This window comes from Sorex araneus, chromosome 1 (assembly GCF_027595985.1).
Source record: "Sorex araneus isolate mSorAra2 chromosome 1, mSorAra2.pri, whole genome shotgun sequence".
Lineage (NCBI taxonomy): Eukaryota > Metazoa > Chordata > Mammalia > Eulipotyphla > Soricidae > Sorex > Sorex araneus.
Window position 1 is genome coordinate 69,220,193 of NC_073302.1, and position 12,837 is coordinate 69,233,029.

General features: G+C 37.9%; 1 protein-coding gene across 7 annotated transcripts in view; it reads left to right on the forward strand.

The window, feature by feature from the left end:
- RFX3 (regulatory factor X3) overlaps positions 1 to 12,837 on the forward strand; it is a 333,475-nt gene that overhangs the window by 288,592 nt on the left and 32,046 nt on the right. For all 7 annotated transcript variants that reach the window (XM_055144130.1, XM_055144135.1, XM_055144140.1 and 4 more), the window contains one exon: positions 4,794 to 5,002. In XM_055144130.1, coding sequence (XP_055000105.1) covers positions 4,794 to 5,002 — 209 coding nt within the window. The remainder of the gene's footprint in view (positions 1 to 4,793; positions 5,003 to 12,837) is intronic.

Genomic DNA, 12,837 nt, shown 5'->3' on the forward strand with positions numbered 1-12,837 from the left:
TAATACACAAAGGCATGTGTAATCATAAATGCCAAAAACATAACCTTTCCAAGAACAAACTGTCTGGTTTTCAAAGCCATTACCATATTTCAGTGGAGTTTACATTAACTAATTCTAGTGAGAATAGTGAAAGTTTACTTTGCCTTAAAATGTGTACTTTTTTTTTCATATCTGTATTTCAAGACCAGAGCAATAGTACAGTGGGGAGGGCGTTTGTCTTACACGCGGCTGATGTGGATTCGATTCCCAGCATCCTATATGGTCTTCTGAGTACCACCAGGAGTGATTTTTGAGTGTAGAGCCAGGAGTAACCCCTGAGCATTGCTGGATGTGACCCAAAAAGCAAAAAATTTAAAAAATCAAATCTGTATTTTATATTTTTATTTCAGATTTTAATGAGCCTTATTTTGCTTGTCTGTTCGAGCAACACTCACCAGTGCTCAGGGCTTACTCCTAGGCTCTTCACTCAGGGATTCCCTCCTGGCAGGGCTCAGGGGACCATAATAGATGACAGGGATCAAACCCAGATAGTTTGTGAGCAAAGTAAGCATTCTACCCTCTGCTTACCCTCTGTAAGTCCCTGAGTGAGATTGACTTCAAATAAATCAAATAAAAGTGCCTTAAAGACACAAACCAATCTCGGAACACAGTGGCTGCTAGCAGAAGTGCTCCTGGACTATGAACTAAGCTACAGCTTCATGCCGCCCCTGGAGGGGAAGGGTTTTTGTCCCTCTGTTTCCCCCTTTTTGGCAGCATGGCAAATGCCACCTTTCAGAGCCTAGACAGAGAGGTAGGAGCTTTCAGTGATGGGGTGCGTGAGAAATCTTCAATGGGGGGATGGAACCGGCCCTGCTCCCCGCCCAGACGAGACCCCAAGTTGCCGCCAACAAACAGCTCCTCCACTCCTAAATGGCCATGATCCCAGAGGCACACAAACCAGACTCAAACCCAGCAGCTGCTGGCAAAAATACCTCTGGACTTAATTACTAAAGTACCAGAATTCTAAAACTGCGCAGCTGCTATCGCAGCTGTGCAACATCATATGCTCTTCATTATCAGCAATAGAAAACAAATGATGTCTTTTTGGCAGGTCTGATTGTTGGGGGGAAATTTCAAATAATAATAGTGAGTTTTCTGTCAAAAATTGAATGTAATCCAAGTAAAGAGAGAGTACAGTGAAAATCATCTGCCCACAGAGGCAGAGTAGTGGGTGGAATGGGAGGTATACTGGGGTTCTTGGTGGTGGAACATGTGCACTGGTGAAGGGATGGGTGTTTGATCATTCTATGACTGAGACTTAAACCTGAAAGCTTTGTAACTATTTTCACAGTGATTCAATAAAAATAAAGTGCCTTAAGAAAAATTGGGGTAATAAGTCAAATTGGGGTTTTAAAGTGCAATTTAAGCTCAATAATATAAATTCATATAAAATTATTTCTGAATATACTTGAGAAATATATAAAATTTTGTTACTGTATGTGTGTGTGTTTGGGCTGGAGTTATAGCACAGCGGGTAGGGCATTTGCCTTGCACATGGCTGACCTGGGTTCGATTCCTTCGCCCCTCTCAGAGAGCCCGACAAGCTACCGAGAGTATCTCTCCCACACAGCAGAGCTTAGCAAGCTACCCATGGCATATTCCATATGCCAAAAACAGTAACAAGTCTCACTATGGAGACTGTACTGGTACCCGCTCAAGCAAATCAATGAACAACGGGATGACAGTGATGTGTGTGTATTTCTTTTCTTTTCTTTTCTTTTTGTAATGCTGAGGAATAGTTGACGGTTGGTTGGTTTGGGGACCATAGTCAGCTATGCTCAGGCATTGCTCTTAGTGGTACTTGTGGGACCATATGTAGTGACAGGAATGAAGCGCTGGTTGACTGTATGCAAGACAGGTGCCTTGCCAGCTGTGCTATCTCTCCATCTCCAATAATGCTAAATATTTATGTTCACACCTTCACACATGCAGAGCAGGTCATGTACTCTGAACCATACTCCTGGGCCTTTTAATATTTTTATATGCCTGTTTATCTGCAGTTCTATAAAGTATTTATTTCAATTAATTTATACCTTTGAGTTTATTCTAGGTATAAATACCAACTTTGACACTATCTTTGCATATTAATGGTAATTTATATACTTATTTTCTACTCTTTCCAGACCTACCAACTATAAGGCAGTTTTTTTCCCCTCTTTTTATTTTGGCCATTTCCTGGACTCTTAACACAAAATTTCTGAGAATTATTTTGACAGCATATATTGAAGTCTACTAATTATTCTTAGATAATTTCATCATATCAAAGTAAATACATGAGGCTTGGGAGATAGTTTACATGGGTTAAGGCACTTGCAAATTGGCAGCCCCAATTCATTTGGCACCACATATTAACCCTGAGCACTGCTAGAAGTGATCTCTGAGCACAGATCCAGGAGTAAGTCCTGAGTACCACTAGATATAGCCCATAAAACAAACAAAAAAACCAAAGGTAATTTCAAATAAATTCTGCAACAGTTCATGCAGAAAAGAGAGCAAATAGTACAATGGGTGGGGCATTTGCTTTGTATACCATTGACCCAGGTTTGATTCAGGCACCCTGTATAATCCCTGAGTCCCACAAGGTATGGTCCTGAGCAAAGAGCCAGGAGCAAGTGCTGAGTACAGCCAGGTATGGCCCAAAATCAAAATAAAATAAAATGATCCATGTGAGTAATTATCTTATTTTGAGAATTTGAAAAAAAGTTCCAGTGGAAGTTACATTTTAGAATTTAACATAAAAAACAATCATTAAAGTATGCAAACTTATAGGATCTTTAATTATGGCATTATTTCTAACTGAAAATAAATGTAATAAACACTAATCTCTAACTTGGACTTTATTATGTAAATAACCATGTATTCATAACACTAAAGCACATTCAACCGTTGAGCAATAGATAAAACTCCAAAATTGCTTACATGGTAATTAATTTAGCATGTATAGTTAAACTAAATATACCATTAATTAGAATAATAATGTGGTCCTTTTTCTTTTTAAATATTCATATACAGTAAATATTTAAAGGCATTTGAAGGGTTAAACTAACATACCATTAATTAGAATGATAATGTGGTTCTTTTTTTAAAAAAATATTCATACACAGTAAATATTTAAAGGCATTTGAAGGGCAGTTATGTTTGCATGTTGTGGTTTACTCAGTGCTTGAATTTTAGATCACTGTATCACTGTCATCCCGTTGCTCATCAATTTGCTCAAGCGGGCACCAGTACTGTCTCCATTGTGAGACTTGTTACTGTTTTTGGCATATGGAATATGCCACGGGTAGCTTGCAAAGCTCTGCCGTGCGGGCGAGATACTCTCGGTAGCTTACCCGGCTCTCTGAGAGGGGCAGAGGAATCGAACCCGGGTAGGCCATGTGCCCTACCTGCTGTGCTATCGCTCCAGCCCTGGATTTTAGGTATACTTCAAATTTTGTTCCTTATTAATAATTGGAAACGTTAAAAGAAACGTCAAAGGAAATAAAATGAATTGAGTTTATATTGTACTTGAAGTATCTTCTGTTTGAAATATTTCTTGAACAGGTAAACTTCATAGGATCAAGGTGTACTGGTACCCAAGGCTAAGATTAAGGTTTTATTCCATTGAAATAATAAATTTGGACCTCAGAATACAGAGTTTTTCTATTTGTTTTATTTTGAACTACACCCACTGGTACTCATGGTACGTTTGCTCCTAGAAGTGCAGAGCAAGGGGTGAAGAACCATGTGTAGCTAGGGTTCAGACCTGGGCTTCTTGTTTGCAAAGCCTGAATACAAGCCTTTGAGCTCTCTCTCTGGCTCAGTAGGTTTTTAAATCTTTAAATACAGCATACTGTTGGAAATTTGAAATTCAGGGAGACGTCTTAAAAGTAGGTTTAGAATTTCCTACATTCATTGCTATTACCAACATGAAACTTCTCAGTCAGAACCAGAAGGAATGCTATTGTAATTCAATTTCTTGGCAGGTACTAATCTCCAGTTTCTCAATAGTATTATTTGTTGTTAGTATTGTTTTTCAGTTTTATTAATTAAACTGCATTTTTATCCTTGCCTTGGGTAGCCCTTGAGATTTCAAGTTCCCAATACATAAATCTTGCATGGCAAATGCTTCCTCATAATACTATTCAAGTCTGTTTCTGTTTTAATTCTGAGAGATTACTTTAGGCAAATTGAATCAATTTATCCATTTGACTTATTCCAAATACTCTTAATGAATGGTCTTTAAAGTGTTGTCTGGTGGAAAAATTGAGAACTATTGAAGGAAATACAAAATATAACTGAATGTAAGACCATGTGTACCATAGGTTCAGGTTTTATTTTCCTTAAGTGCTCATATATTTTAATCATCATAATCATCATCATCATCTTCATCATCATCCCATTGATTGTCGATTTTCTTGAGTGGTCTCAGTAACGTCTCCATTCATCCTAGCCCTCAGATTTTAGAGCCTCTCTTTTACTCGTCCTTCCCAACAGTGCCACATTGGAGGCTCTTTCAGGGTCAGGGGAATGAGACCCCTTACATTTTAATATACTAATTAATATAGAAAAATCAGGTCAAGCTTCTATGTCACTTTTTCATAATCAAAAGCACTTTTTATTACTTTCTTTATTAACTGTCAGATTCTTAGTGTTTTATTGTTTAAAGCTATCACTACAATTTCCTATTCACTCATACGTATGGTTTGTGTGATCACATTCAATGAAATGATGCTGAGTTGACCTTTTTCTCTGCTTTCTGTGGACTGTGCCAGGAGCAGGCTTCCTGGGTGTGTCAGTGTGATGACAACATGGTTCAGAGACTAGAAACAGACTTCAAGATGACTCTTCAGCAGCAGAGCACCCTGGAGCAGTGGGCTGCATGGCTTGACAACGTGATGATGCAAGCACTGAAACCCTATGAAGGAAGACCCAGTTTTCCTAAAGCTGCCAGGCAATTTCTGCTAAAATGGTCCTTCTACAGGTATCATCTCAATTTTTTCTAAAATTTGTTTTACATATTCTATTGATAGTGGTTACTTCATTCAACGCAACTCAATGATTCCGTTATGAAATTATACTAAGACATTGAAAACAAAGTTTTTGTTAGGAAGAGAAAGCCTCTTATTCAAAATTCTTCAATTGTCAGTCTTGACCATTTGAGGTTTCAGTCTAGATAATGGGTTTGGCCAAAGTGAAAAAGGAGCTACACTCCTCCCTCTTGCAAACAAACATTTTCTAGGCTTCTTTTTGTAAGGCTTTATCAACACTTTTTTTTTCATTTCTCTAATTCACTAATTCTCAAACTGGTGTGTAGACTAACAGGATAATTGTGACTTAGAAAGATATTAGACATGTGTGCCCATTTCCAAACTCTGCTGGAATCAGAAACTGTGGAGGTGATGCCAAGAAATCTCCACTTTTTAAAAAGTTGTCCACATTATTCTGAAGTATGCTTAGAACCATTTGGTTAATTTTCTAATTTGTCAGAATTAATTTGCTTATCAAAATTAATTTGCAGGGTTGATTTTTGGGCCACACCTGGTGGTGCTCAAGGTCTACTCTGCTCAGGGGTCACTCCTAGCGTTGCTCAAGGAGTCACTTATGCAGTGCCAGGAATAGAACCAGAGTCAACCACATGCAGGATAAGCACTTAGACCCTGTATTATCTTTCTGGTCCCCAGAGTTAACTTATTAAATATTTTTAAGGCACCTCTCCAAACCCCATTAACTCAAAATCTTAGTTATAAGGAATATAAGTACTGTAAGTTCTTTTTTTTTTTTTTTCAAAAAGCCTCTGTCCCTCAGAGAGCCTGGCAAGCTACTGAGGATATTCCTCACATGTGGCAGAGCCCTACAAACTACCCGTGACATAGCTGATAGGCCAAAAATAGTAACAGTAACAAAAACATGCTTTTTGTGTTCCTGGAGCGAGTAGATGCTGTCAGGCTGCACTGACATGCAACAGGGATGAATGAAGACATTACTGGTGCCCACTCGAGCAATCGATGAGCAGTGGAGTAATAGTGATAGTGATATTTTTTCTTCATATATATATATATATTTTTTTTCAAAGACCTTAGTTCTGGAGCCCTAGAGATAGTATAGGGGTTAAGATATTTTCCTTGGGATGGGGCTGACCCAGGTTTGATCCCCAGCACCACCAGGAGTAAGCCCTGAGCAATGCCAGATTTGCCCACAAAACTAAACTGCACTGTAGCACCATTGTCCCATTGTTCATGATTTGCTGGAGCGGGCACCAGTAATGTCTCCATTGAAAGGCTTATTTCTGGTAATTCTAATGAATAATCAATACTTAGTAGACATCATATTTTATCAGTTTTTGACAAAATAATACGATATAAATATGTATGTTGAATGTAACAAAAACCTCTGAAAAGTCCTTCAAGTTATATGTGAAAAAAATTATTGAGATGAGCTATTGACTGGAGGCCTACCTCAAGAGTTAAAAATTGTGTGTGTTTTCAAGCATACAGTAATGCAGTTTTTATTACTTAGTATGTGCTTATGCTCAGATTTAAAAGCTCATACTTTTCTAAGCTGTTGATGTTTTATACCAATAGGCTGGTTCAACTCTTCATGCCATTCATTCTATTCGATAGACCTGAACTCTATGTCTTAAAATCTTTTTAAAATGAAAATCATAATCAGGGAGAGATGTTATAGGGGTTAAGATACATGTCTTACCTATAGTCAATCCTGGTTCGATCCCCATTTCCCCTGAGTGTTGCTGGACACAGTGCTTGGCATCACTAGGTGATGTGGCCCTGGCATCTCAGAGTCCGAACAGCACATCATCCTCAGGTCCTTGCATTGAATCACCTGTCCAGTTGCTGCAGTTGCCTTCCTAGGGTCCCTCAGCACTGCTTGGGAGTTGTGTCATTCCCCACCCCCCACCGCCACCAAAAAAAAACAAACACTATTAAGACTAATAAGCATAATAACATCTACTAATACAAATTCAGTATTATCCCCATCTCAAGAAAGAGATAAAGGCAAACATAAATAAATTGTGTAGAACTGTGAAGTGGAGGTATACACACTAAGTGTGTCATTGGGTTTCACTATTGTCATCAGAACATCAGTTGAATCTACAGCTTAGCTGTGAGAAGAGAATATAAATGAAGAAGTAACAGAGTTTAGGAAGTAGTAACCTGTGAATCCAGAAAACCCAAATTGTAGGATTTCCAACTTGTTAGACCATCTTTGTAAGAACAAAACCAGTTTTTGTTGTTGTTATTGTTTAGTGGTGGTAGTTGCTTTCTTTTTCTTATTAGTGAATTCATTTTTTCTCAGAAGGTTTGGTCCAATTTTTATTTCTTAAACTGATGTAGAACTATAGATCTACTATGTCCTGCAAATAATTTTCCTGTGTTTACCCCAGAGTCAACAGCAGTGAAAAAAACTACAAGTTTTTTGTTGCTTTTTCCCCATTTTTTTTTTTGGAATGGAACATTTTCATAATTCTCTCTTACCTGTTTAATACCTTTGTTCTCAAAAGATGCTATCTTGTTTGCTCTGTGACCACCTAGTATGCCTCATAAAAGCCATACTAAGTTTGGATCTAGCTGTTAATAAGAAATCAATTAATGGGAAATAATGTTTCCTTTAATATGTGGGAAATAGTTGAAAACCACTCCTCAAAGTAGATGCAAAAATAATAATGATAGTAATGGAATATCTAAAATTCTTAATTGGGGAATATTTCTTTAGAAGATTTACAGGTACTCCTCTTGTGCCTCACCCCTTCAGAAAACCATAGAGATGAGATATATATTTTATGAATGATTGATGAAAAAGAGATACTAGCTTTTTTTTTTAAATCCTCTGTGTAGGAAAAGAAAGTTTCTTTTTTCTTTTGCACTACTTTTTTTATTTTTTTCAGACTCATCCATATTCCTTTTTATGTTTTTCTTTTAACCTATATTTACTTGATTTTGCTTTAGAAATACATCTGGACCCTTTGTCTCCATCAAGGTTTGTTGTGGTTATCTTTAAGAGAAAGCAAACTACTTGCTTGTATTTCTTGTTCTCTGCAGATATACAGATCCAGTAGATGATCACTTGCTTGACCTCTGTCCTCCACTGAGTTGGGGATAATTGGTTTATTATTAGACACATTATGAGTATGATTATTATTTTCATTTCAAAAAAACTTTTAAGGTGTACAGTTCAGCGCCTCAGAAGGAAAGGTGCATTCAGACAGATTATGTATCTCCTGTTGGTAGACAAAGTCAATAACTCAGAAATGTAAGAGCCTTTAAAATCTAAACTGTTCTACTGAGTCCCAAGAACAAAGTAGTGAAAACTACACAATCAGAGAAGCAGAATTAGAGTATTTTTTAAATGTTTATTTATGTTAGAATAAGAACTAGGTACTTTCCATCATTAAACCTGTTGTGTTCTGAAGTCAATTTCTCTTACAATTTATTTTTGTTCTCTGTACATATTCACATGTACGCAGATATCAAAGTGAACTCACAGATAATCATGACAGAAGCAATTGATAAATTGCTACAAACAGTTGGTGCTCTATGTAATCACAAAAGGGCAGCAGCACTCTATCTCTCCCGCCTCCTGGCCCATGCTCCGTAGTCTTATGCTGCTTCCCCCACCCCTGGGAGGTAGATGGCGATGGGCAGGTGAAGGAAGGAACAGGGCCAGGCTGGTTGGTCTCAGTTGCAGTTTATTCCAATCTCATGTCCATTCACTCCTGTCTCTCTCTCTGCTTCTCCCCCTGGCTCTGGATCTGGATCCCGAAACCCCCAGCTCACTCTTACAGCCTAGTTAAATCCCAAAGCATGAGGGGTTGGGGCTTATACATAGGTGTGGTCATAATCAATAGGTGTAAAATTCTTTCCCTCAGGGGATGCTTCTTCTAGGACAGATTCTCTTTCAGCAGGATGACCCACCCAAGAGCGGAATCCCATGGGTGTGTTTCTCCTCTCCTTGTCCAACAAACATATAAGCATTCATAATATTAATCATTTTGTATGGACACAGTAAGAGATACATTAAGCTCATAGAATTGCTCTCCTGTGGTCATCTCAATCTCAGATTACAGTGCTCAGGCCAGATTAGTCTTTCCTATCCCTAGCTGGGTCCTAATCTTGTCATTGCTTTTGGATCATGACAGCATTTGTCCATGATCAAGCTCTTATAGTTAAGAATCGTGGCGCTTTGGCCTGGCCCATTTTGATGCCAGAGTAGCGCACAGTTTGCCCTGGGTCCTTGCAGTCCCTCATCGGGACCCTGCTTTTGGGGTGCTAAGAAATAAGGGCAACTGAGTCTTAAGAAAGCAGATGCCCGGGAATGTACTACCTGAAGCAAATTAACTCCCAAGTTACAAAAGCATAATATTAACTGTCTTCCTGTGGCTATACAAAAAGGTCATTGCTTTAAAGTAAACTATTCAAAAGACATATGGAGAGGAGAAAGGCAATATTAACTTATAATACAAGTTTAGTGTCCTAAAAAGATCTGACCTTAAAAATTAACAGAGTCTGATTAAGGGGAAAAGCTGATTAACTGGTTGGGGAAGAGTGCATAGAGAAGTAGTTACACATAAACAAAGGAATGGGAGTGATTCAGGAGCACTGTGATGGGTATAACCTGATAAACCTAAGCTCCTTGTGGCAAGCGAGAAAGGACAAAGCAATGGTATACAACAGTGCTCCAAATAGAGGCCTTTCTTGCTTAACCCCTCTGTAAAGGCCATTGATGGTTCTCAGGAAGATGAGGGAGAAAAATGCCACCATCTTTCTAGGCAAAAATAAAGAAATAGTGGGGTATTTGTAGGTCTGTGGACAGCAGAATAGAACCTTCCAAATATCCATTACAATCTTATAATTCATTGTAGTTTTGGTAAGATGGTGACATAGTGTTAATTTTGCTGGCATTGATGTACATAATTGCACACCTTCACCATCACAAAGTGCCCAAGACTGTCCACCATTAACCTTATGTCAGTTCTAGTCTGCCTCTTCCTTTTCTAAGAATGGAATTTGTAGCATGATTTTGTGAGTTGCAAGGAGGCATAGGGAATCTAGTTTACCTGCAATTGGATAATATATAAATTATCACAAAAATGAGAGTCTTTGGAATGAACTATAATCATCATGCAAAAAATAGCAGCTGGGCCCAAGTGACAGGTCAGCAGGTAGGGCTTTTGCCTTGCATTTGTCCCACTCAGGTTCAAACCTCGGAACACCATATGGTACCCCCAGCACAGCCAGAAGTGATTCCTGAATGCAGAGCCTGGAGTACCCCTTGAGAATTGCTAGGTGTGGACAAAAAACAAACTGTAGCACTGTCATCCCATTCATTGCTCATCAATTTGCTTGAGCAGGCACCAGTAACGTCTCCATTGTGAGACTTGTTGTTACTGTTTTTGGCATATTGAAGATGAAACGGGTAGCTTGCCGGGCTCTGCTGTGCAGGTGGGATACTCTCGGTAATTTGCCAGGGCTCTCCAAGAGGGACTGAGGAATTGAACCCAGGTTGGCTGAGTGCAAGGCAAACACCCTACACCCTACCCGCTGTGCTATCGCTCCAGCCTAAAAAAAAAAAAAAAAACTAAAGGAAACAAAATAGTTAGCATGAGGGAAATAGGGAAAGGTGTTCTCAGTTTTCTTCTTAAGAAGGTTATGATATATCCCCAGATACATGAGAAGCAGATTGAGAAATGCATGTTAAAGTATATGTTTCAATTTCCAAACATGAATAAAAAGTTAACCACACAAAGGCGTTTCTCATCTATTACAACCTAGTTAACATTTATAATTCTAATTTCAAAAGTAGGTGAGTTCATGGTAGCTTAGCAACATGAAATTCAATGGACTCAGTTTCGTAACATATTTTACAATAGTCTGAAATGGACAATAGATTTCCAATTAAACTGGTAATTGTGTCGCTTAATATTTGGCTTGTAGGGCAGCAGTCCAATGCAGAAAGAATAAAAGAGACTGCATTTAATAATATAGCTTAACTAATTCTTTTCTTTAATTTATGACAATAATTTTATGGTGTGCTTATCCTTTTTTATTATTACAACTGAAGACCATTACTATTTTGATTTTCCAACATAATTTTATATTACATATGCTGAAATAAAGTGAGTGTCAAACTCTCTAGAGGTTTTGAAGTACCTGAAACAAAATTTAAAACCTTAGAATGGTGTATGTGCACCTTCATTGTCTCTCTGCTAGTTGTCTCTAGATTCATCCAGAACTCTTCTCTTTGCTGACTCTACCCACACTAGCCTCCTGGCAGGTCTTTAAACACATCAGGCCTTGTTCTGCCTCAGCTTATATTTGTCTTCTTCCTGCCACAGAAGCTCACATGTTCTCATGACTCACTCCCTTTACTTAAATCAAGTTTCTGCTCTGATAGTCCCTGCTTAAAAATAATTTCCCTGGAGCTGGAGCAATAGCACCGCAGGGAGGGCGTTTGCCTTGCACACAACCGACCCAGATTCGATTCCCAGCACCCCATAGGGTCCCTTGAGCACTGCCAGGAGTGATTCCTGAGTTCAGAGCCAGGAGTCAGCCCTGAGCATTGCTGGGTATGACCCAAAAAAGCAAAAAATAAGAACAATAATAATTTTCCTGACATCTTTACTATTTTGTGCCTGCTTATTTTTTTGCAATAGTTTTTCCTTTCATAATGTGAATGCTATTGAATTTTGTCTGACTTGTCCTAGAATAATGTACCGGGAAACATTAAGGACACAATAAATACCTATTGTGTGATTGAGTTAAAATTCTTTTGAAAACAATCTCTTGTGCTATTAAGAGAACTTCATATTATTAATATATTTACCTTAGTTATGTCTAGGACTTCAGGGTTATTGCATTTGGAAGAAAATATAAAGGCCTAATTTTAATTTAGAAATACATGTGTAATTTACTATTCATATCTGTATTTACCCTGTAGATACATTGGCATTCAAGTGACTGGGGATTAATTTTTCTATGTTAAAATGAATATCGGACTGGAACGATAGCACAGTGGGTAAGGTGTTTGCCTTACATGCGGCCGACCCGGGTTTGATTCCTCCGTCCTTTTTGGAGAGCCCAGTAAGCTACAGAGAGTATCCCGCCTGCACAGCAGAGCCTGGCAAGCTACCTGTGGTGTATTGGATATGCCAAAAACATTAACAACTCTCACAATGGAGATGTTACTGGTTTGCACTCGAGCAAATCGATGAACAACAGGATAACAGTGACAGTGACAGTGAAAATGAATATCAGCTTTTAAAATAAGCATTTCATTATAAAATACCCATTCACTTTAGAAAACATAGGAAATACAAAAACTATGATCAGAATAAGCTTGAATATCTGTCACTGTCATCCTGTTGCTCATTGATTTTCTCAAGCGGGCACCAGTAATGTCTCCATTGTGAGAATTTTGGCATATCGAATACATCAGGGTAGCTTGAGTATACTATACATTTAATGCCCAGAAACAACCAGTAGATTAAGTTTTTAAAGTGTTTTATATAATCAAAATATGGTTGTTTACCATAGTTTATATCTATGTATTTCGCTTAACATATCTTGAGCATTTCTTATCATTAAATATCTTTGGATGTTTATTAATTAAATTAAATAATTAAGTAATATTTAATTTCTCATAAAATTCCACTGTATGTCTTGTATATTTTGTTTCTTTATTTTAGAGCCCTTCGGTGGCATGGCATTGTGAAATAATATTTTTAAGTACTGTAATGATTACTTTGTATAAAATTACATATGTATCTTTAGACAAATTCTGGTAAACTATTTTGAACTTTTT